Genomic DNA, 23887 nt, shown 5'->3' with positions numbered 1-23887 from the left:
GATCCCCCAGTGACCCTGCCTTTCTGTTTTACTCCTTCTGGTTCGTGCCTCTCCTTTCTCTGGGGTTCATTCCTATTCCAGGAAGTAAGGAACAATTCAGTGAGTTCCAGGGAAGTCCTATGGAAGAAAAGGAACCAAGAAAGAAGCTTCCAGGCGCTGATCATCAAATGCAGCCTGAAAGCTTTTGAGAAGAGGCTGTGGAGCAGCACATGCAAGCCCTGCACAGACCGCTGTGCCCCTCTGCCCACAGCCTTGATCTGGGGGCGGTCTCAAGGAAAATTCTAGTAAATGCAACTGCCTTGCATATAAAAATGCCATGTCCTATGTTTTATGAGGAGTTAAAAAACACATGTGTGTGTGGCAGGGGCTGGGGGGAGTGGGTTCCCATAAGTCCTGCTTCTCTGCTCCATACGTGTCATGCCCATCCCAGCGAGTTCTGAATTCATCCAGATGGCTGCAGTTTGCTCTGAACAGAAAAGATGGAAGGCTTAAAGAATTTTTTGAACAGCAAATATAAACACCTAGACTGTTCCTACTGATACAGCCTGCTGCAGGTTAGCATCTCCCTCCATGAACGGGAGCTGAGAGGAGCCAGGAAAGTGGGCATTGTCTTGTGCCCACAAATTAACATGCAAGTCCCGTTTCTGTACCAAGCCCACATGAGGAGTAGGGCTGAACCACGTGCTTGGTCATGGAGAAGGAAGATGCCCAGAGAGGCTCCTGGCCCCCTCCAGGCGCAGGCTTTGTAACCACCACGGGCCGGGAAGACTGAAACAGGAAGCAATGAGAGAGGGGAGCCTTGAGTTCTAAGAAGAGCATGTGCAGAGTGGAAGATCTATTGAAATACTGCCTCAACTCATAGCACTCGAAGAGCACTATTGATAGATGAATTACTGTTGCGTCTCATGAAAAGGAACCTGGCTCATTGGGAGGGCAGCACGTGGGGTCCTGGGGACATGTTCGGTGGTGGAGGGGGTTGACATCCTCAGAGACCAGGTGTGTGGACCGGCACAGCGTTTCTGCTCTTCAGTAGCCCTGGTCCAGGACATGCATCTTTGGAAGTTAGTGGCTTCCCAGGCCTTACAAGGAAGGGTGGTGTACAGGATGAAAGGGAAGGCTGTTTACCCAGAGCCCTGGTTCTAAGCTGCCTAAGAAGACCGAGGGGCTTTACTTCTCTGCCAGGACAAGGCCACCTACCCAGAAGATACCTGCATTTCTGATTCTGTTCTCAGCCTCTCTCCATCCACCTGCTGGTGCACATCTGTTTAGTTTTTGGTTTCTTTTAATCATATTTCCTGGGAGACCAAGTGAGTGGATTAAAGACAGACCCACATGATTTCTTTAAGAACCTTCACTGCTGGAGTAAAAGCCAAAGTCCTGGCCACATTAATCCATGACCCTGGCAGTTCATTTATTTCCTTGTAGTGGTTCAGGCAGGCATCAGATCTTTTCTTTTTTGTGTCTCTGATGCCTAACAAGGGCTCTATAAATGCTTGTTGAACAGTGAAGGGTTGGAAAGGAAATAATTTTCATATTCTTGTGTTTGAGGGGAAGATGTGGGTCCCATTTCCAAGCTATGGCATAGATTTGAGTTTTGTGAATTGAAGTGAGATGGTCTGTGTGGGACTGAACACGTGAATTTGCTGAGTCTTGTAGGACCCTGGTGGGGATGGCAGGTGGGGACAGAGACCCTGAAACCTGGGAGGTCAGAAAGTCGGTGGTGGTCAAGGATCCTAAGAGGGATCCAAGAGGTGAACTAGATCAATACCATGGGGACAGTCACTACCATTAAGGGAATCAGATCAAATGGGCTGAGACAGCAGAGGGTTCCCACAGGTACAGGGAGGATTTGGAGGTCAGATCTAAGGACTGGAGTTGGCCAGAAATGTTGCAATATTCAAAGGTGTACGCAGAACAAGACCGAATTTTGCTGGATCTTTTGCTGCTGTTCTGGTTGAGTTTCTTTTTGCTCTTTGAAGAGTAAAGATTTTTATACCTGGAAGCCTAGGGGATGAGAGCACAGGCTCTGGCCAGTGGAGCAGAGGGCAGTCAGAGTAGAAGCACACATTTCTAGTCTGTTCCTTTCTTCCCCCAAAAGCTGCAGCTGGGAAGATGTCAAGGACTCTTTGGTGGGGCAGAATGCATGTTACTGTGTGAAGCTGCAGAATGAATGGCCCAGATAGAATAAGGAATTTCAAGTGAAAACATAAAGGCTCCTCCCTACTTGATGTAGTATGAAGTGGCAAGAGCTTTTTACTCACTGTAAAGGAGCTGAATGGAACTCATGTATTTTATCAAATTCGGTACAAATCAGCATTTAGGGAAATGTGGTCGGTGAGGAAGCTGCTCCTGGACTGAAGGCTGCTGCTGAGCCTCAGGACTGGCCTTTGCCTTCAAGGAGCTCAAAGACACTGGTTAAGGGAGCAGATTCCCATGAGGATAACTCCTTTAAGCCACACAATCTCCTGGTCCCAACTTTTGGTCAGTGATGTTGGTATTGGGGGTAGGAGCCTGAACCCTTGGATGGTGGGGTAACCACAGAAGTAAAAAAAGTGCCTGTCCGGGGTCACCTTCTACTGCTTGCTCTTACTTTCAGAATTCTGGGGCTCGCATTCATCTCTAACAGGTGACCAGCCTTGCCACGAACAGCACAGCATAGCCGCGGACAGCAAGGGCAGGGCTTGTGGGGCCAGGCAGCCGAGGCTTACCAGCTCCAAGGCCAACTTAGTTTTCCTTTCCAAGCCTCAGTTTCTTCATCTGTAAACTGGGCATGGTAATAATTCATGCTCCACAGGACTGTTGTATTGAGTGAAATAATTCATTTTCGTTTGTCATCCCAAATAGCCAACAGTATTAAAGCCATTTTGCTTTAAGAGGCATTTTGCCAGTTTGATGGCAGACAGGAGTAGGTAGCATATTTATCCTCTTTTCTGTTTTTCTAAGTGTCATCACGTGAGCAGAAAGGTGAGGCAGAAAGACTGTACAGGAGAGTAGGGGGGATAGGTGGTCTCAATGTAAAGTATGTCCCAGGAAATCTGTAGCACAGAGAGTTGACTGAAAATGTATGTGATTAAGAAGCTGAGTAATGAACTTAATGAATAGTGAATAATGTCATAACCTTAGTAAAGGAAAATAAATCCTGACTCACTGTTGGCTACAGCAATTTTCAGTTTGATGAAATCTCAAGGGAAAAACATTTCTGCACAAGCACTTCAGGTTTTTGGATTAGTGCCAGAGCAAAGAAGCTGCGTTTACATGACGTGCATTGGACATGTGTGGTGTCAGGAGTGGCTGACAGACCACCTCGAGATGTGTGTCTTCACCTCCCTCTTCATCTGACCAACACCTAGAAAATACTCTGCGTCTGCTCCCCTGTCTCAGGCCATGTGTCACTTAGATCCTTGCAACAGGATGAACCTGTCCCCATGCTAAACTTGGGCATTGACGCGGCTGGAAAACTCGGATAAATAATAGGCCTGCTAAGTGGAAGCCATTTAAATGCGTCTCCCACGAGGTCATGCATCAGACCAGGAAAAGAGTGAAACAGAATGCATCTGCTGGAAGAGCAGTATTGGCTGGCTACAAGGAATCTGGAGAAGATGGTTTCTTCCTTCTTTCAGGGTTTTTCTTGCTTCCAGTTTACTGACTTGAAGAAATTTACAATATTCCTCAGTCTCTTACTGCTCGATCAGTACTTTTTAGAATCAGGGAGCTGGCGTTGAAAGCCCTGAGAGAAAGAGGCCTGGGAGGGGGCCGGGGCTTTCTGTGCCTCGTTGGTGGAGGGATGTTCCTCAAGTGGCCTGATCTCAGCTCCCACTCTGTCCTTCTCCTAAGTCCCAGTCTGGGCCCCACCCACTGCCTCCCACCCCCATCCCTTGCACCTCCTTGGCACAGTCTGCTCCATCTGCTGCAGGCAGAGCACCCCAACCAACTAGAAATCAACCATGAGGCCTCTCGCCCCCCACCCTCCTGGCCAGGTGCGTTTAAGTCCTGGGATAGACGTTGAGGTGAGGCCATTTGTTGACTATCTTCAGCTCATTGGGATTTGGGATTAGAGCAAGGAGAGGGTCATGAATCCTAAAGGGATGGTGACATCTATTTACCTCCTAACACAGTACATTTGCTGGGGTTTCTTCCCCCATTTATGTGTGGACACAGTCCATCGGGACATTTATAGGACAGGTTGAGAGGATGTGGATTCCTGGCTCTCCTTGGGTTTTTTACTTTCTGAGATGTATAGAAATCCACACATAGTTGGAAGTCATCCTGTTTCAATGCCATCATGAATGACAAACTGCATTGTCTCCCTTTTAACAAGGGAAGACACTGAAGTTAGGTCAGTTGCCTGAGGTGACAGAGCTCCTGGGTGGCAGGGGCGGGGAGGACTGTGGAAGCACCGTCCTGGGAGGAGCGAGGGTGGCGGGGCTGCAGCAGGGCGGGAGGGGTGGCCACCCTGAGATAGAGAGTTCTCTCTCAATTCAGCAGGTGGCACTTATCTGGGATTGCCTGCTTACTGGGGAAGGTGTGCATCTTCCAGAATCACTGGTTTAAGCTGTGTGTGTGTGTGTGTGTGTGTGTGTGTGTGTGTCCTGACACAGGGATTGCTTATTCTCCCATTCTTCTCATGGCCTCGTTGAGGCAAGAGGCAGGGCACTGCAGGCGGACCTGGCATCTGACCAGCTGTGCACAGTCAGGACAGCCTCACCCCAGCCCCGGGTGTGTGAGTCCCTGCTGGAGTGAGCCCAGAGGTGGAGTCAGCTGGGGATGTGCCCTCCTTTCCACGTTCTGCCTCAGACGGAGGACGCATGAGTTTGCATTGTAGGATTCTGGCACCACCACGGGAAATGGCGGATAAGCTTCCTGCCTGCAGTGGCTGTGTCAGTCCTTCCTTCATTGCTTGACTTGAAAATAACCACTCCGAACCTATGCGATATATTTGTGGCCCAGAGGAAGTTCTCCAAATCTGCCAACCATATTCTTCTCATGCCATACCCAAGACAATAGCCACTGTTGACAGACCTTCTTGGCACCAAGCCTTGAATATCTCACTTCCTGACTGGCCCTGATGTCCTCAGAAAACCCTGGGCAGGGCTGCTATTCTTTCTGCCCATTTTTTCTAAGAGATCATTTTGTAGAATGGGTATTACTGATGAGACTAGTACCAAGCTAGGGCATGTGAGGGAGATAAACCACTGGCACCTTTGTTTTGCAGATTGAATCCATTTACTACTTTGTGGTGGGGGATGTTCCTGAAGAATCCAAGGAGCTTCTCCTCCAGAGGGCCTTGGAGATCCTGTGTCCGGTCTACACAGTGTCCTTCAATGCCAGAGGAGAAGGCACTATAGCTTTTCTAAAGGATCTGAGTGCCAAGACCCACAGCAGGTAGGCAGAAAATGTGCTCTTGAGTGACAGCAAGCGGGTTGCCTGCTCACACAGGATCAACAGTGGGTCTTGCATTCTTTGTGGCTTTAACCAATCTGTTGCTGTGTTCTCCTTTTTCCAGTATAGTATTTAGTCTCTCTGCATCTTCTCCATCCTGTATTAATCATGCCTTTTTATTTTCTGCAATTCTTATGCTTTGACCTCTTGGCATCTTGCTGGTCCAGGAGACCCTGTCCCTCCCAGGGCTAGCCAATTCCTGGAGATAGCAAATTACTCACTGGGGCTCACTTTCATATGCAAACCAACCAGAGCCCACACTGCCAATCCAGGCTGTCTCACTTAGAACCACTGTTCTCTACCCCAATCACTCCAGGGCCACACACCAGAAAACTCGGGATGGCCCCTACACCCCAGAGCCCACGGAAATTATTCAAATAGCCAATCCTAAGCCTGCTTACCCTTCCTCTCCTGTTCCTTCCCTTGGCAGCCACATTAAAGGTCCTCACCTACCTTTCCCCTCACTCCCTCTGCCTCCCAGCTGACCCGGTGCTTCCCTGTGTGGCCTGCGTGGCATGCTGTGCCCCTCTCTCCTCCTGGGAACTGGGCTAGTCAGCTTGGGCTGCCATAACAAATTGCCACAGGTTGGGTGGCTTAACAGGTATTTATTTCTTACAGTTCTAGAGGCTGGGAAGTACTAGGTGAAGGAGAATTCGGTTTCTGGTGAGGGCTCTCTCCCCGTCTTGTAGGCAGCTGCCTTCTCACTCTGTCCTCACATGGTGGAGAGAGAGAGAAAGTGAGAGAGAGAGAGAGAGAGAGAGAGAGGAGAGAGTGTGTGTGTGGAGAGAGAGAGAGGAGAGGGAGAGTGTGTGTGTGTGTGGAGAGAGAGAGAGAGAGACAGAGAGTGAGGGCGCACTCACTGGTGTCTCTTCCTCTTCCTATAAGGTCACTCATCCTATAGAATCAGGGCCCTGCCCTATGACCTCATTTAACCTTTATCACCTCCTCGGTAACTTTTATTACCTCCTGTTCTATCTCCAAAGACAGTCACATTGGGAATTAGGGCTTCAACGTAGGAATTTTTTTGGCTTGGGTTTGGGGGAGCACAATTCAGTCCATAGGGGAACCATGAGTAACAAACTATCTTTTCAATGGCAGTAGGCTCCTTATCTACTGGCCTCACAATACCTGAATAGTAATAAAACCTGCATTTTAAAACATATGCCCCTGTACCCTGGGTGTGTGTGTGTGTGTGTGTGTATGTGTGTGTGTGTGTGTGTAAGTTTAGGTCTCTTGTGGAGAAAGACCAGCTACTTCTGTGGTTACAAGGAGAATTATAAAATCCTTTCCTAAGTTCTCCTTGAAATGGGTACAAGGTCTTCCCAGAGCACTTGTTCTTTAAATATTTTTAAATTGATATATATTTGTACATATTTATAGGGCCCATGAAGGGGTGGGTTGCCCCTCCACACCTGTGGGTGTTTCTCATTCGGTGGAATGAGAGACTTGGAAAAGAAAAAGACACAGAAACAAAGTATAGAGAAAGAAAAAGGGGGCCCAGGGGACCAGCGTTCAGCATACGGAGGATCCACGCTGGCACCAGCCTCTGAGTTCCCTTAGTATTTATTGATCATTATCGGGCATGGCAGGATAATAGTGGAGAGAAGGTCAGAAGGTAAACGCGTGAACAAATGTCTCTGCATCATAAACAAGGTACAGAAAACAGTGCTGAGCTTTTGATGTGCATATACATAAACATCTCAATGCCTTAAAGAGCAGTATTGCTGCCAGCATATCCCACCTCCAGCCCTAAGGCGGTTTTCCTCTATCTTAGTAGACGGAATATACAATCGGGTTTTATACAGAGACATTCCATTGCCCAGGGATGGGGAGGAGACAGATGCCTTCCTCTTATCGCAACTGCAAAGAGGCATTCCTTCCTCTTTTACTAATCCTCCTCAGCACAGACCCTTTATGGGTGTTGGGCTGGGGGACGCGTCTTTCCCTTCCCAGGAGGCCATATTTCAGACTATCACATGGGGAGAAACCTTGGACAATACTTGGCTTTCCTAGGCAGAGGTCCCTGCGGCCTTCTGCAGTGTTTTGTGTCCCCGGGTACTTGAGATTAGGGAGTGGTGATGACTCTTAACAAGCATGCTGCCTTCAAGCATTTGTTTAACAAAGCACATCTTGCACAGCCCTTAATCCATTTAACCCTGAGTTGACACAGCACATGTTTCAGGGAGCACAGGGTTGGGGGTAGGGTTACAGATTAACAACATCTCAAGGCAGAAGAATTTTTCTTAGTACAGGACAAAATGGAGTCTCTTATGTCTACTTCTTTCTACACAGACACAGTAACAATCTGATCTCTCTTTCTTTTCCCCACAGGCCCATGTGATATTCTGTTGCATGCATAGCATGTGGAATGATCAAGTTGGATTTAGGATGTCCATCACCTCATTTATCATTTCTATGTGTTGGGAACATCTTAAGTCCCCTCTTCTGGCTATTGTGAAATATAAAATACACTGTTGTTAACTATAGCCACCCTACTTTACCATCGGAACATTAGAACCTACTCCTTCTATCTCACTGTATGTTTGTACCCATTAACCAACCTGTTTTTATCCCCCTGATCCTGACACCTTTCCCAGCCACTGGTATTTATCATTCTACTCTCATCTCCATGAGATCAACTTTTCCACCTCCTACCCATGAGTGAGAACATGCGATATTTGTCTTTTTATACCTGGCTTATTTCCCATAATATAATGACCTCCAGTTCCATCCATGTTGCTGCAAATTATGGGATTTCCTTCTTTTTGTGGCTGAATAGTATTTATTATGTATGTACCACCTTTCTTTATCCATTCATCCATTGATGGACACTTAGGTTGATTCCATATCTTGGCTATTGTGAATAGTGCTGTAATAAACACAGGGTGCAGATAACCCCTTTGATATGCTGACTTCCTTTTCTTTGGGTAAAACCCGGTAGTGGGATTGTTGGATTGTATGATAGTTCTATTTTTAGTTTTTCGAGAAATCTCCATAGTCTTTCCTATAATGGCTGTACTAATTTACATTCCCACCAACAACTTATAAGACTTCGCTTTTCTCTGCCTCCTCAGCAGCATCTGTTATTTTGTCTTTTTGATAATAGCCCTCCTAACAGGGTAAGACGGTATCTTGTTCTTAAGTGTAGGTGCTCATCACAGTCACTGGGGAGCTTGTTAATGATACAAAGGCCAGGCTTCACCTTGCCAGCTCATTGCAAGTCATAGAGAGAGCCCAGGAATATGCATTTTTCCCATCACTTTGCATAATAACTGCCCAGAGAGCTTGATTGAAATGCGAATTTTATAGCCACAGCCCCAGGAATTCTAATTTTCAAGATCTGTGAAGGGCTAGAAATTTTCATTGTTAACAAGACTTTGGGACTCTAAGGACCATTGCTGTGGCTGCTCTTAACAGCACTTTGAAATCTTTAACATCAGCTTTGTGGCTCCCATTCTGGGTTCCTGAGCCCCTAAGTACAGAAGGGGGCTCCCTCCTCTAGCCTTGCTAGTTGAAAGAGAAGAGGCAACTGGCCAGTCACCTCTCTTGCTGTTCTCTGCTTAGCTCATCTGGGGCATGCTAGAGCCCAGGGAATAATTTCCTGTGAGAGAAGCTGTGCTTCAGCTACCTAGAGGCCATGCAGCCATAGAGATGTGTCTTGCAGAAAAGGATGAGGTATTGATGTATCCTCCTGTCCACGCTCTGGACCTTTGCAGGCAAGTGTAACCCATCACAAGTGGTGCCCCTGCCTTCTCCACTCCCTGCCTGGACACTCCATGGCTTCTGGTTGGTCTTGGTGCACCTTTGGCTGTGGGGCCCCAGCTGGAGGGCAGTTATTCTCCAGCTGCAAGTGGCATGTCCTGAGTGTCTCAGGTTGCAGGAGGCTGCCTGGTCTGGTGACCCTCCAAGTGGACTCTGGCTTCCCCTGTGCCAGAGGCTGTGTCTGGGTAGAGCCACCAGTCCAAGCACAGCGCTGTGCTCTAAGGCTCAAACAGCCTGTCATAATGCTGAGTTGCTTCTGCACAAGCGAGACTGTATCAGCCAGAGGAAATTTCTGCCCTGCTCCCTTTTCTAATCTAGAAAACAGATCAGAGTGTGGAAGGTCCTGGGCGCCAAAGGCCTTGACACTTAGGGCATGGGGCCTGCTGGGGCAAACCTCACCCATCTCCCCTCCTTGCCCTGCAGGGCAAGGGAGCTGGACATTTCTGCTCTGGATGAAGCTCCTGCAGGAGTTGGGAATGACTAGGCTAAGAGTTCATTGGCTTTAGGAACGTCACCAGAATGAGGCTGACATTTTAATTGCCGTCAAGTCATTATTCCAGTCTCGCCTGAAACCCTTTAGGAAGAGACTGAGGCTTTCCATAGCCGCGGTGGGTTCCCTAGACTTCTCCCACCATTTCCATCCTGAGCGGTCCTTCGGGATTTTCTTTGAGTTGAGTGTGTGGTGCTAGGCAGAGACGGAACTCCTGCGGGGCTGGAGGAGCATTACTTGTGACTTCCTCTGCCTGCCTGAAAGGAATGTCCTGCTATTTACTGACTTTTTGGATTCCAGTTAAGTGGCTTTGAGGGTGTGACTTAGCCCATCACCCTGTGCACTACACCAGTGTTTGCAAATTTTCATGTGCCTGTCAGCCCCCTGGGGACCCTGTTAAATGGATATTTGGACTCCACAGGGCTGGGTGGGGGCCTGGGAGTGTGTATTCCTAACCTGCTGCTCCTTGGACCATGTTTGGAAAGAGATCCTAAAAACTTGTCCACACAGGAATGCTTCTCATTCGTGCTTAAGCTTGGCTCCTGGGTAAGTGTATGTTTGCCGAGTTAAAGTTGACTGATGCCCATCAGCAGCAGGCAAATTAGGCAACTGCTGTCTGTGTCATGAGCTGTCCTCACTGAACCCACAGAGCTGATGGGTGCTACTGGGGCCCCTCATTAGACCCCTGGCTTGGTTAAGCTGTGTTGACATGACGGAACCATGGGAACAAGAGAAAGAATATAAGCATAGAGTGTCATTTTCCCAGGACCAAGAAATACCATTTGGTTGAGCTAATTTACCCTCTAATGAAAGGATGAGTGGTCAGTTAAAATCCCACATCATTCACAATTCTCTGTGCTGTTCTGCCTCCCTGTCTTTTGCTTGTGGAATTGACAAGGTGCAGGGAGAAGCAGTGGCCATGGCTAAGAAGAAGAAGATGGCCAGTGCCGCCGAAGAGCACGTTCAATCCCAGGAGAAGGAACAGGCATGCACGGACACCTGTGTACTACCCTCCTAATGAGCATCTCTTCATGTTTCAGATTCCATGCATTTGCCGAGAGAACAGAGTGTGTAGAATTTCCTGCATTCTCCACAAAGGATGGTGATGATGTGATGACTTGGAATTCAAGGAAACTGAAAGGAAAACTCCCTCCAGGTACCTGGAATCCAAAAGAAGTGGTGTAGTTGTGTCCCGAATAGCCTCAGACGACACGGATCATTAGGAAGTAAAGTACGAGGGAGAGACTCCCCATGTCTTTTGTATAATATTATTAATGTAGTGCAAGAGCAGAGTTAATGGATATTAGTGGTGAGTTTGTCAGCCTAGCAACCAGGCATAAGTTTACAATCCAGGGAAATGGCCTAAGCAATGTGTGTTTACTAACTTGAGAACCTGCTGGAGATGTGGCCCTGGGCCTGTCGATGCCGGAGTTAGTTCTTGGCAAGGCAGAGCCACTCTGCTGTGTGGATTAGTTGGGAGGCTGCAGAGAGGGTGCCTGCGGTTCTTAAGGGGGTTTCTGCTGTCCTCCCTGTGATGAAAGCAGGGCCTGTGGATGCAGCTTGAGGGACTGGTCTGCCCCTTGTGAGGGCCGAGGCCGCACAGGAACCTTTACGGAGGCGGAATGAACTTCCCCTTTCATTCAATGAATGTGATCAGAGAACTTAATGAGCACAGAGAATGAGGTCACCAAATCAGCGGGAAATAGGCTGTGATTCAGAAAAACAGTGGAAGGTTACTCAGAAAGCCAGGAGATGGAAGTTTCTTTGAGGCTGATGAAATTGCAAAGTGCTGAAGACTGAATAAACCCCACTGAGAAAAGGAGGGAAGGAAGCCCCTGTTGGATTGTTGGATGAAGGGACCTGGTGGGTTGTTAGAAGTCTTAAGAAATCCCACCCCCACTCTCCCTCTTTTTAAATTATCAAACAGATTTCTAGCTTCATTATAAGGCAGAGGCTACTCTTTAGGGATAAGACAGAAGCTGTAGCAACAGCTGCTTGAAAGATTTACGTAACAGTGCTGCAAAGGCTCCCAGGAGAAGGTTAGGTTGTCAGATGGAGATAAAAGTGAGGATGAGTCATGAGCCTGTTCCTGACACACACTTTGTAGATTCAAATTCTTGGTGTCCAAGCAGAGGAGGGGAGAGGTTTCCACAGAGTTCACTGGAGGCACTACTTCACGTAACGGACACCTTTGTTCCAATCATGAAGGGGACATCTCCAGAGAATTCGAGAAAATGCCAACATATAGGCAAGATCGACGCTAATCTAAGAAGAAATTAATTCAGGATGTATGTCATGCCTATTGAAAGTAATTTACAAGATTAAGCCTAGTGGGCAATGATTTAATCAGGGTAAAGAATGTGAGATGTTACTAGCAACCCAAGGTGGGCCAATTACTGGAAATGGGGTTTAGTCTTGGTCTCTGGATTCCTTGGCAACTTAGTTATAAAGGGAAATACAAACTGCATCGCTTACATTTTCAGCAACTACCATCTTACCAACCCTTTGAAACATGCAAATTACATACAAAAACATTTTTCTTAGAATAAAATGCTTGGCATGGATCGTTGTTCTCAATCCATTTCAGTGATCACATCTGAATTTGGGGGGAGAATCCCAAATCCTAAATACGTGATCCTGTCTCCTCTGTCCATCACAAAGTCCCAGAAATGCCAACATTTCAAAGCCTACCTCTCCCACTCAGACTGCCCAGAAACCTTGACAGACTGTTTTGATTTGGAAAATGTGTGATGTCCCACCTCACCTGGGCCTCAGAGGCAGGTTTCTTCCCGTTACTTGATCACATCTCTCTCCGTTGCCACATCAGCCGTTTCAAGCATTTTCCGCATCTCTTTCCTCAGGCCACCCTCTCGTTTGGTGGGGGAGTGACTTCTTACATTATTTCCCCCTCTATTGTATAGAAAATAGAGACTCTCAAGTAAGGGGTTGGAGGAGCATAGCTCAGAGGACTTCCCTGGCAATCTGAAGGAATTTCCTTCTATTACTGACTTTTTGGATTCCAGGTAATAGGCTTTCAGGGTATGACTTACCATGACCCCATGCTCTGTACCAATACAAACAAACTGTGCAGTTAAGATAAAGAATTATAGTAAATTATATATACCATTAATTTTCTATCTTAACCACTCTTAAGCTGACAGTTCAGTAGCATTAAGTACATTCCCATTGTTGTGCACCCATCACCACTCTTTTCATTTTCCCAAACTGAAACCCTGTGCCCATTAAACAGTAACTTCCTATGTCTTTATCTGTTCATGCTGCTATAGCAAAATACCCAAGACTGGGTAATTTATAAAGAGAAACTTACTGCTCACAGTTCTGGAGGCTGGGGAATTGAAGATCAAGGCACTAGCCGATTTGGTGTCTGGTAAAGGCTCACTCTGCTTCCAAGACAGTGCCTTGCTGCTGTATCTTTGGGAGGGGAGGAATGCTGCACCCTCACAAGGCAGAAGAGATGAAAGGGCCAGAAAAAAAAAAAAAGGCAAAGTGGACATTCCCTTCAGCCTCTTTTATAAGAGCACTAATCTTATTCAGGAGGGCTCCATCCAAAAGGCCCCACTCTTAATACTGTGACACTGGGTATTAGGTTCCAATGTATGAATTTTGGAGGGACACATATATTCAAATCACAGCACCTCATTTGTCCCACCCTTACCCCTAGCAACTGCCATTCTACTTTCTTTCTGTCTCCTTTCTGAATTTGACTACTCTAGGTAGTATCTCATAAATAGGTGCAATTATACAGTATTTGTCCTTCTGCCACTGGCTTATTTCACTTAGCATAATGTCCTCAAGCTTCATCTATGTTGTAATATGTGTCAGAATTTCCATCCTTTTTAAGGCTGATAATAGTCCATTATATGGATATACCACATCTTGTTTACTGATTCATCCACCCATGGACCTTTGGGTTGCTTCTACCTTTTGTCTGTTGGGAACAATGTTATGAATATGGGTATACAAAATAGCTCTTTGAGATTCTGCTTTTCATTCTTTTGGATATATACTCAGAATGGTAGTTCTGAATCATATATGGGGATTCTATTTTTAATTTTTTTTCCAGAAACCTTCATACTGTTTTCCATAGTGGCTGTACCATTTTACATTCCTACCAACAGTACACCAAGTTCCCACATCCTGGCCAACACTTGCTATTTTCTCTATTTTTGATAGTAGTTATCCTAATGGGTGTGAGGCAATATCTCATTGTGGTTTTAATTTGGATTTCCCTAATGATTCATTATTTTGAGCATCTTTTCATGGGCTTGTTGAAATTTTGACACAATATTTTAAAAAGTCAAAGTTGATGCCACAAAAATCCATGATGATGAAAATATCACAATTTCAAATAAAGACAGGCTCCAACAAGACTCTGTGAGGCCATATTGGAGCCTGAAGCAAGAGGAGAAATGCGTACCTCTCTCTATATATATGTTTTTATTTATTATTTGTAATGATAATTTGTTTCTAGGTTATTAGGTTTAAAAATATTGAACAATTAAAACGTGTATTAATACATTATTTTAAGTTTAAGTATTAAGTTTAAGTATTAAAAACTTGCTAAAGTTTTTATTCATCACACATACTTTCAAAGTTACTTTCTCACATTTCTTATAATTTACAACTCTGAATTGAAAATGAAATAAGAAATAGACTTAGAACATACTTTTTAATTGATGAATTTGTCTCCATCAAGATTAGGAGTGTAAAATAATAACAAATTCTGTTTTGGTACAAATAAAATAATGTAAATTTTAACATTCCTACTTTTAAATTTTCTAGTATTTTTTCAACTAATGTTCTGGGAAAAAATTACCCATTGCAAATCCATGCCATCATGTGTGCAGGGGTGCGTATAGCATTGCTCCCCTTTGCCTCCGGCTCCAACATGGCTCCACGTGGCCCTACTCAGCAGGCCCCTCCCCACTTTCTAACACCAACCAGTTTCCTCTTCCACATGCACCTCGTTTTCAAGCTCTGTCTGAATGTCTGCCATCTCTTGGGCCATGTGAACTTGCTCTCATGTAAGCTCTGGAAGATGCTCCTTTGCTTCCCTGCTTCCTTCCATGTAAACATTACCTTTCTGGGAAGGCTTCCGTGGCCAGTCTCTCCCATCTGCCCTTTTAGGCTGCTTGTTGAGGCATCTGCTGCAGCATACAAGCCACTGACAGGACAGTACCTTTTAATGGTAATTTGGGAAGGTCCAGAAACCAGAGCAGACAAGAAGTTTTGCTCACAAACTCCTGTATGCTAGAGAGATCCATTAAAAATTCCATAATTGTATTTTTTCATGAGCTTGCCTGCATTTTCTTACACACTGTGGGAAAACATGCAGAATTCCTGTTTTCCCCTGCTGTGTATGCCCCCTGAGCCCAGGAAGCACACAGTGATGACAAATATGTGTGGGGCGGGGGCGCAGATCTCATAATATCTCATGACATGGTCTCCACCATCTGCAGCTCCTGAAGCAAATCTCGATGTTTCTAGAAAGGAATAATTACTCACCTGCGTGAGGGTGGGACTAGGTTGCTGGCTTGCACTGGGCTCCCAGGCCCTTGGTGCAGCTACCTGGCTGGGTGGTCAGAATCCCAGGGCCCCAAAAGCTGGGTGCCCGAACCTGGGCATGTGGCGGTCGTCTCACCTTTTACTTCCAGGGATGACTGCATGCCTTAGAGATTCTCCTTCCTCCCAGCACCGACCCATCCCATCCAGGAATGCTCGCCAGCCTCAGATGAGCTCCCCTCCCTGGGGAGAGCAGGATCTTTGGCTTGGATTTACAGAGTACAGGAGATTTAGTCTGGCAGATGCTGCTGACCAGAAGCTGCCACTCATCTTCTAAGCCTCTCTTCCTCGTAGCTGTCCTTCCCCTTGGCTTTCAGCCCAGAGTTGGCTGGGTCCCTGCCCCTGTTCCCACTCCTGGGGCATTGAATGGGGGAGGTGGGTGTTCTGTTAAGGAGCCAGCACCTTCCCTCCCATACTTCTCTGCATGAGGGCATTCCTGCCTCTTTCTCTCTTTATGATGGGCTTGGCTGTCTGCTGGAGAGGGTAAGGGGCACCAATGGAACATAGATTATTATGGAACCAGAGCAATGCTCCCTTTTGGTGCTCCTCTGAACCACCCAGTGCCCAGCAGCTTGTCTTCCCTTCTCTGTTAATAAGTGTGGATTTTCTTCATGGCCTGTGTCTACCATGAAATATTAATATTCATCTTACCCATAAGCAAAATAAGACAGAGTCACATTGAGCTTCCCTGAACTCTAGGAATTTTCCTTGGAAAAGATCCCTTTCCAAGACTGGGCAACATTGTCCCCATTCTTGCCCTGGGGTCTCAGTTTCCCCTGCCCACAGTCTTGTGGCATGTGCCCCAGGCCCCCTCACCAATGGCCAGTTAAGAGGTGGGCCTGATGGGCAGGTAGCAGGGTCTCCTTGCCTTGGCACCTGGCTCTCAGGGAATCTGTTGGACATTCCTCCTACCCAACTTCCGAAAGCCTTTTAAACATGGCAGCTGCCCATTGACTGTGGTGACACTTTTTATCTGCTCTGGTTGGCAGGGTTTCATGTGGTGCTGCTGAAGGAGACCTTTTTGCTTCAGAATCTGAAACAGAGGCCTGAAAAATCATCTTCTGTGCCCCTCTGTTTCTGTGTGTATGCGTCCGTTTCGCACTGCTATAAAGGAACACCTGAGGCTGGATAATTTATAAAGAAAAGAGGTTTATTTGGCTCAGCGTTCTGCAGGCTGTGCAAGCAGGGCACCAGCATCTGCTCAGCTTCTGGTGAGGCCTCAGGAAGCTTCCGAAAGCCTTTTAAACATGGCAGAAGGCAAAGGGGGAGCCAGTGCATTACACGAAGAGAGAAGGAGTGAGAAGGCGGAGGACTCAGACTCTTTTTAACTATCACATCTCATGGAAACTCATTACCACAGAGAGGGAGGGCACCAAGTCATTCAGGAGGGATCTGCCCTTGTCACCCACACACCTTCCATCAGGCCCCATCTCCAGTACTGGGGATCGCATGTCAACATGAGATTTGGAGAGGACAGACATCCAAACTCTATCACTGGGCATTCTTGGGAGTCAGGGAAACTCATCTTTTAAGCAAACTCCAAGTGGCCTTCCTGCTGGCCACTTCACACCTGACCAGGGCTTGAAAGTATTCTGTGATATTCTTTGAACCTTAATCTTATCACAATGTTCTCCAAGTCAGCAGTGACTTCCAGGAGGCCACACCCCTCTCTGCCCACCCGTTAGTCATGGTCTTAGCTGTCCCCTCCGGAAGAACTGGCTCCAGTGCATTGGTTGTGTAGGTGACACTGCCTGAGGTCCTGGCAGACCCAGGTGAGGCCCCCTAAGTGGCAGATTTGAATTTCTGGTCACCAAAACAAGGCTGATTACTTTCTTTGATTTCTAGAATTCAGTTTAATTTTTTATTCCAGTCTCCTCTCCTCTGGATGGGTGGGAAATAAAGCTCAGTCCTTGTCCCCATCCCGAGCTTTACCCACAGTTTGGAGACCCTAGGCAGCGTTTATGCATCAGGAGGTGGGGTCTAGTCGTTGGATATCTGTTCTGGAAAATCACCCCATAAATACCCCTTGTCCCTGCCTTATTGCTGCTTCAGGCTGAACAGCTCTCTGCTGCTCCCGTGCTGGGCTGTGGATGTGGAAGTCTTTTGTAGACCCTCCCTGGATTCCCCCCATGCAGCCTTCCTCCCAGGGTGCTGCAAAGAACTGAGGCCAGTTCCTGTCTTCTCTTGGGGCCTGTCTCCTGTTCTCCCCCAAGCCAAAGGCAAGCTCCCTTTTATCTGAGAAAAAGCCTGGCTCCTTCCAGCTTCTTCAAAGCTACCTGCTTTGTAAACCCTAATACCTCTCCTAGGGGTTTAGGCTTAAAAAAACCTGAATGTCTTGCAGCCTACTTCATCTTTCTACACTGCCATAGGCCTCCCTGGGGGCAAGCTTGCAATGAGCCTGATATCTGCTCAAGTGTGGAGGAGGAGACAGAGAGGGGAAAACAGATTATCATCGCAGAATATGATCCATCCATGTGCATAAATGTGACCTTCTGTAAGTGCCAGGGGTATGATGTTAAATCCTAACAGATGGCTCTTCTGTGGAGGTGGAGACCACTGAGATAACTTAATTAGTTACTTTGTTTTTTGATGTTCTAAAATAACACTTCGAGAATAGATTCTGGAGAATGATAAATGAAGAGTTGGCAGTCTCTTGAGTGAGGCATGCAGCTCTAGAGTACGATTTGGAAGCCACTGGCCATATGTGGCTGGAGAGCACTCGGAATGGAGCGAGTCCAAATTGAGATGTGCTGTGAATGTAAAATACACACTAGATTCCAAGGACTTAGTGTAAAACATATAAATCATCACATTAACAATTTTAAATATAGAGGGTAAATCAAAATGATAATATGTACATGTTGAGTTATATCAAATATATATATATATATTTGTTTGTTTTGAGAGGGAGTCTCTCTGTCACCCAGGCTGGAGTGCAGTGGCATGATCTTGGCTCACTACAACCTCCATCTCCTGGGTTCAAGTGAGTCTCCGGCCTCAGTCTCCCCAGTAGCTGGGATTACATGCACCCACCACCACCCCAGGCTAAATTTTGTATTTTAGTGGAGACGAGGTTTCACCATGTTGGCCAGGCTGGTCATGAACTCCTGACCTCAAGTGATCCACCAGCCTCAGCCTCCCAAAGTGTTGGGATTACAGGCATGAGCCACCATGCCTGGCCAAGTTATATCAAGTATATTAATAAAATTAAGTTCACCTGTTTCTTTTTACTTTCTAAACTGTAGCTACTAGAAAATTTAAAGTTATATACGTGGTTCACATCGTATGTCTATTGGGTAGCACTGCCCTAGCTGTGTACCCTTGAGCATGCTATTTAAGTTTTCTGCCTTATTTTCTTCATCTGTAAAATGGGAATAATATGTTGTTTCTATTATGCTATATTAGCTGTGTTACATGGTGGAGAGGCAGAGAGGAATGAGGTACTGTCCTTTATTCAGGGAACTCAAATATAGTAAAATAAAAAAAACCTGGGCTTTGGAGTCAGACCTGTATGAATTTGTCACTTATTAGCTGTGTGATTTCAAAGTACTTAGCTTAACTAACTGGAGCTTCTGCTTTCTTTTCTTTTCTTTTCTTTTTTTTTTTTTTTTTTGAGACATGGTTTGCTGTGTCACCCAGGCTGGAGTGCAGTGGCACCATTGTAGCTCACTGCAGCCTCAACCTCCTTTGCTCAAGCAATCCTCCCATCTCAGCCTCCCAAGTAGCTGGGACTACAGGTGTGCACCACTATGCCTGGCTACATTTTTTTAATTTTTTGTAGAGACTGGGGTCACTATGTTGTCCAGGCTGGTCTCGAACTCCTGGTCTCAAGCAATCCCCCCACCTTGGCCTCTCAAAGTGCTGGATGACAGGCTGCTTTCTCCTTTATGAATGGGGTAATGTTTACCTTATAGCTTGTTAGGAATATATCAATATATAAGTATATATTAATACATGTATATATGCATATATATGTATGTATGGATGGATATATACGTATGTATGCATGGTTATATGTGTATACATGCATATATATGAAAAATGTTTTCTATGGTATCCAGCACACAGTTAACCAATCAATAAATTATACTTGTCATTATTGTCACAACCATCATCATTTGCAGTTAACCCTGTTAATGTTATTATCACTAGGTAAACAACTTAAAAACTAAGTCTTATTATCTTTACTTCTCTTCTGTAATCCTAATTCCTTTTTTTTTTTTTTTAGTTCTGTCACTAAATATATTGTACTCAGTTCCCAATTCTAGTCCATTCCATTTACTTTGGTTTCCTGAGTTCTGTCTTGGTTGGCTGAAGTTCATCTTCTAGTCATTTCTTCAGAAAGGGCTTCCTTCCATTCCAGGAATAATGGTGCCCGTGGGGTTTTCTTTCTTTCTTTCTCTTTCTTTTCTTTTCTTTTCTTTTCTTTCCTTTCTTTTTCTTTCGAGATGGAGTCTTGCTCTGTGGCCCAGGCTGGAGTGCAGTGGTGTGATCTTGACTCACTGCAACCTCCGGCTCCCAGGCTTAAGCCATTCTCCTGCCTCAGCCTCCCAAGTAGCTGGGCTTACAGGCGGCTGCCACCACACCTAGCTAATTTTTGTATTTTTAGTAGAGACAGGGTTTCGCCATGTTGACTAGTCTGGTCTTGAACTCCTGACCTCAGGTGATTCACCCACCTCGGCCTCCCAAAGTGCTGGGATTACAGGCGTGAGCCACTGCGCCTGGTTATCCTCAGAGTTTTCGAATGTCCTTCTCTGCAGTCTTTACACACTGAAAGGACAGCCTGGCTGCTACGATGCCCTTGGCTCACTTTTCTCCCTTGAGTGGCTCAGGAGCTGTGCTCCCACATCCTCCCTGCTGCATGCTGCTGAGGAGAAATCTGAGGCCAGCTCGATTAGTTTTTCTTTTATGAGTGACTTTATCTTTTTTGCCTGGTTGCCCCCAAAATTCTTTTTTGATCTTTAAAGTCCATTAAGTGTTAGGATTTGTCTCAATGCTGGCTGTGGTCGATTTTCCCTGGCCTACAGTGTACCCTTTCCATCTGTGTACTCCAGACTTCTATTTTAGACAAGATTCCTTGGATTGTATCTTTAAATATTTGTCCTGTTCCATTTTATTCTTATTTTAAATTGGACAAATATATTACATGTTGCTTTGTATGTGCCAGGCACTCTTCCAGCCTCTTACCAAATTCCAGCTCACTCAATCTTCGTAACATACCCCCATGGAGTAGGTACTATTATTATTTTCATTTTAGTGATGGAGAAACCAAAACAGAAGGTGGTTGAGAAACTTGTCCAAATTCACATAACTATTAATAGCATGTGGCAGAGTCAGGATTCAAACTCAAGACTGTTTGTTCTCATAACCATTGCATTGTGCTTGTTTTCTTCAGAGACTCATTTTATCTGTCTGGTGTATCTCCTTTAACAGTCTTCTACATCTATTATTGTCTCTCTGACATTTTTAAGCACTTTATTTCTGCTTGCATTCACTCTCTGTGGTTTCTTACAGTGAGTTCCATAGCACTTTTTTTTCATTGAGCTTACATCAATTTCATCTTAACTGCTGTGATTTTTCTTCCTCTTTCCTGAGTGTTTTTTTTTTTTTTTTTTTTTGAGACAAGTTCTCACTCTGTTGCCTAGGCTGGAATGCAATGACGTGATCAAAGATCACTGCAACCTTAAACTCCTGGGTTCAAGGGATCTTCCTGCCTCAGCCTTCTAAAGCCCCGGGACTACAGGCACGTGCCACCATGCCCAGATAACTTTTTATTTTTGCAGAGATTGGGGTTGGGTTTGGGGGGCTCTTACCATGTTTTCCAGGCTAGTCTCAAACTCCTGGCCTCAAGTGATCTTCCCGCCTTGGCCTCTCAAACTGCTGGGATTACAGGTATGAGCCACTGCACCTGGCCCTTTCCTAATTTTTTTTTGAATTTCATCTTTTCTTGTTGCCTTTCCATTTCATTTTTGAGTTCTTGAATTTCTGCTGTGTGTTCTTTCCTCAGGGAGATGATGGCTTCATACAGATATTTAATTCACAGAAAAAATGTTGGATCATAATTGTAAGGACTCCTTGGTAACATTTTTAGTGAATGTTCTTCTTCTCTTGGTAGTTTTACTGCTCTTTTCCCCATAAGTTTCTTATAGTAACCTTGTTTGGATGCTGTGTACCAGCTTCCATTTTATTGATCACCATAGAATGGACACAAGCTATCTGCAGGCATGTCCTAGGGAAGGAAAGGTAGGGAAGGGGCTAAGATAGCCATCTATGCTTCACAACTCAGGGGCTCTCTACTTTTTTGCTGCTGCAGGGACAGAGTGGTTCCTGCATATAAGTTTGTTCTGGGTGATGCTTTGTGAAGCCCTACTTCTTTGCCTCTCTTAACCAAGTAGGCAGATTTTGCTGTTAGCACTTGTCACTGAGGTTCTAGCATCCAGGTTGCCAACAAGGCTCACCTTTGACTGTGGGTGAGGCACCCCCCACTTCCTCAGAGCTGCCACAGCCCGCTTGACCACTCTGGTTATGCATTCCCTGTGCTTTCTTCTGCATTGCTTCTGCCCCATCTCAGCTCTTCTCCACAGCCCTTACCAGTACGTAATTTTTGTCTCCTAGTTTGGAGGAAAAAAAGGTGTTTATGTTTTCGTTTCCATTCTCATTTCACATCATAATTTCTAGAAAAGGGAAACAGTATTGACTTATATAGCTTTGTTCATCTTGGAAGTAAAGGCTAAGTATAAACGTTCCGAGATGTATGAAGACGTGGGCTCTAAGAGCAAATGTGGAACCTGATGTCTTCATCGACTGTGTGGAGTGGACAGTGTCAGTCACTTTTTTTGGTCATAGGGTTATGTGGCATACATTATGTTGCCACTCATTTAAATAAAATTGATAAATTATCATTTGAATACTTAGCCCATCTATTCTTAATTTCGCAAATTCCAAAATAACTTTTGAAAGCATGATATACAATTGTGGTGTTTTAAAAGAGAATATAATTTGTAATATTAGAAAATAACTTTCATCCTTTGTTTTGTTCTCTTACTACTACATCAGATATCTCCTGATGTAATTAATTAGAAACCATGATGTTTCTCATTCTCAGTAAACTATCGCAAGGACAAAAAACCAAACACCGCATGTTCTCACTCATAGGTGGGAATTGAACAATGAGAACTCATGGACACAGGAAGGGGAACATCACGCTCCGGGGACTGTTGTGGGGTGGGGGGAGGGGGGAGGGACAGCATTAGGAGATACACCTAATGCTAAATGACGAATTAATGGGTGCAGGAAATCAACATGGCACATGGATACATATGTAACAAACCTGCACATTGTGCACATGTACCCTAAAACCCTAAAGTATAATAAAAAAAAAAAAAAAATAAAAAAAAAAAAAAAAAAAAAAAGAAACCATGATGTTTCTAATTATTGGACCAGGGAAGTGTTGCTAGGTGCATGCATACATTATCTCACTTGTATGAGGCTGGGGGTCTGAACCCAGGCTGTCAGGAGCACGTGACTATATCACACTCTCCAGACATAATATAGATAATTTGGAAAATATGGAGAAGAAAGGAAAAGAAACATTCTTGCCATCCAGATATTTACACCACTGAATATTTTGGTATATTTCCTTCCAATCTTCTCACTATATACTTAAAAATAATTAAAGCATAAATATATTATTGTACAAATTGAATATTGAATTTTCTACTTGAATCAAGTATTTTCCTACATTACTATAAAATTTTTGTAGTTGACATTAAAAATATCAAATACTTCATTAAAGTTCTATATTAGAGTTTTGTCAATCATTTCCTATTAGACATTTGGGTAATTTCAATTTTCTTTTGCTATTAGAGATCATACTGCACTTATCTATTTTGTGGTGTATTTTTTTCTTTTTTTATTATTATTATACTTTAAGTTCTAGGGTACATGTGCACAACGTGCAGGTTTGTTGCATACGTATACATGTGCCATGTTGGCGTGCTGCACCCATTAACTCGTCATTTACATTAGGTATATCTCCTAATGCTATCACTCCCCCCACAACCCCACGACAGGCCCCCGTGTGTGATGTTCCCCTTCCTGTGTCCAAGTGTTCTCATTGTTCAATTCCCTATTCAATTCCCTATGAGTGAGAACATGCAGTGTTTGGTTTTTGGTCCTTGCGATAGTTGGCTGAGAATGATGGTTTCCAGCTTCATCCATGTCCCTACAAAGGACCGGAACTCATCCTTTTTTTATGGCTGCATAGTATTCCATGGTGTATATGTGTTGTGTGGTGTATTTACCCCTGTAGTTTAGATTTTTTAAAACTAAACTAGTAGTGAAAATACTGAATCAAAATGTTTGAACATTGTGGGGTAATCTCTCATGTTGAATTGCTTTCCAAAAAATATTTTAAGACAATACAATTCACACCCATTTCATAGAACCTGAATTAGCATAAAAATAGTATCTCATTGTTTCCATCTGAATTTCTTTGATGAAGAAATTATTGTCAATTAGTATTAAACAGTAGTGAAGTTGAACATTTTTGGATTTGTTAACTTCTTTTGTAAACTGCCTGTTTGTCTATTACCCTTTCACTTGTGGGGGTCT

At 44.9% G+C, this 23887-nt stretch overlaps 1 protein-coding gene across 1 annotated transcript in view; it reads left to right on the top strand.

The window, feature by feature from the left end:
- VWA3B (von Willebrand factor A domain containing 3B) overlaps positions 1-23887 on the top strand; it is a 236738-nt gene that overhangs the window by 38581 nt on the left and 174270 nt on the right. The window contains exons 8-9 of the mRNA XM_063617639.1: positions 5213-5382; positions 10732-10847. Coding sequence (XP_063473709.1) covers positions 5213-5382; positions 10732-10847 — 286 coding nt within the window. The remainder of the gene's footprint in view (positions 1-5212; positions 5383-10731; positions 10848-23887) is intronic.

This window comes from Symphalangus syndactylus, chromosome 14 (genome assembly GCF_028878055.3).
Source record: "Symphalangus syndactylus isolate Jambi chromosome 14, NHGRI_mSymSyn1-v2.1_pri, whole genome shotgun sequence".
In the NCBI taxonomy this organism is placed as follows: Eukaryota; Metazoa; Chordata; class Mammalia; order Primates; family Hylobatidae; genus Symphalangus; species Symphalangus syndactylus.
This window is presented reverse-complemented; position numbering and strand designations above follow the sequence as displayed.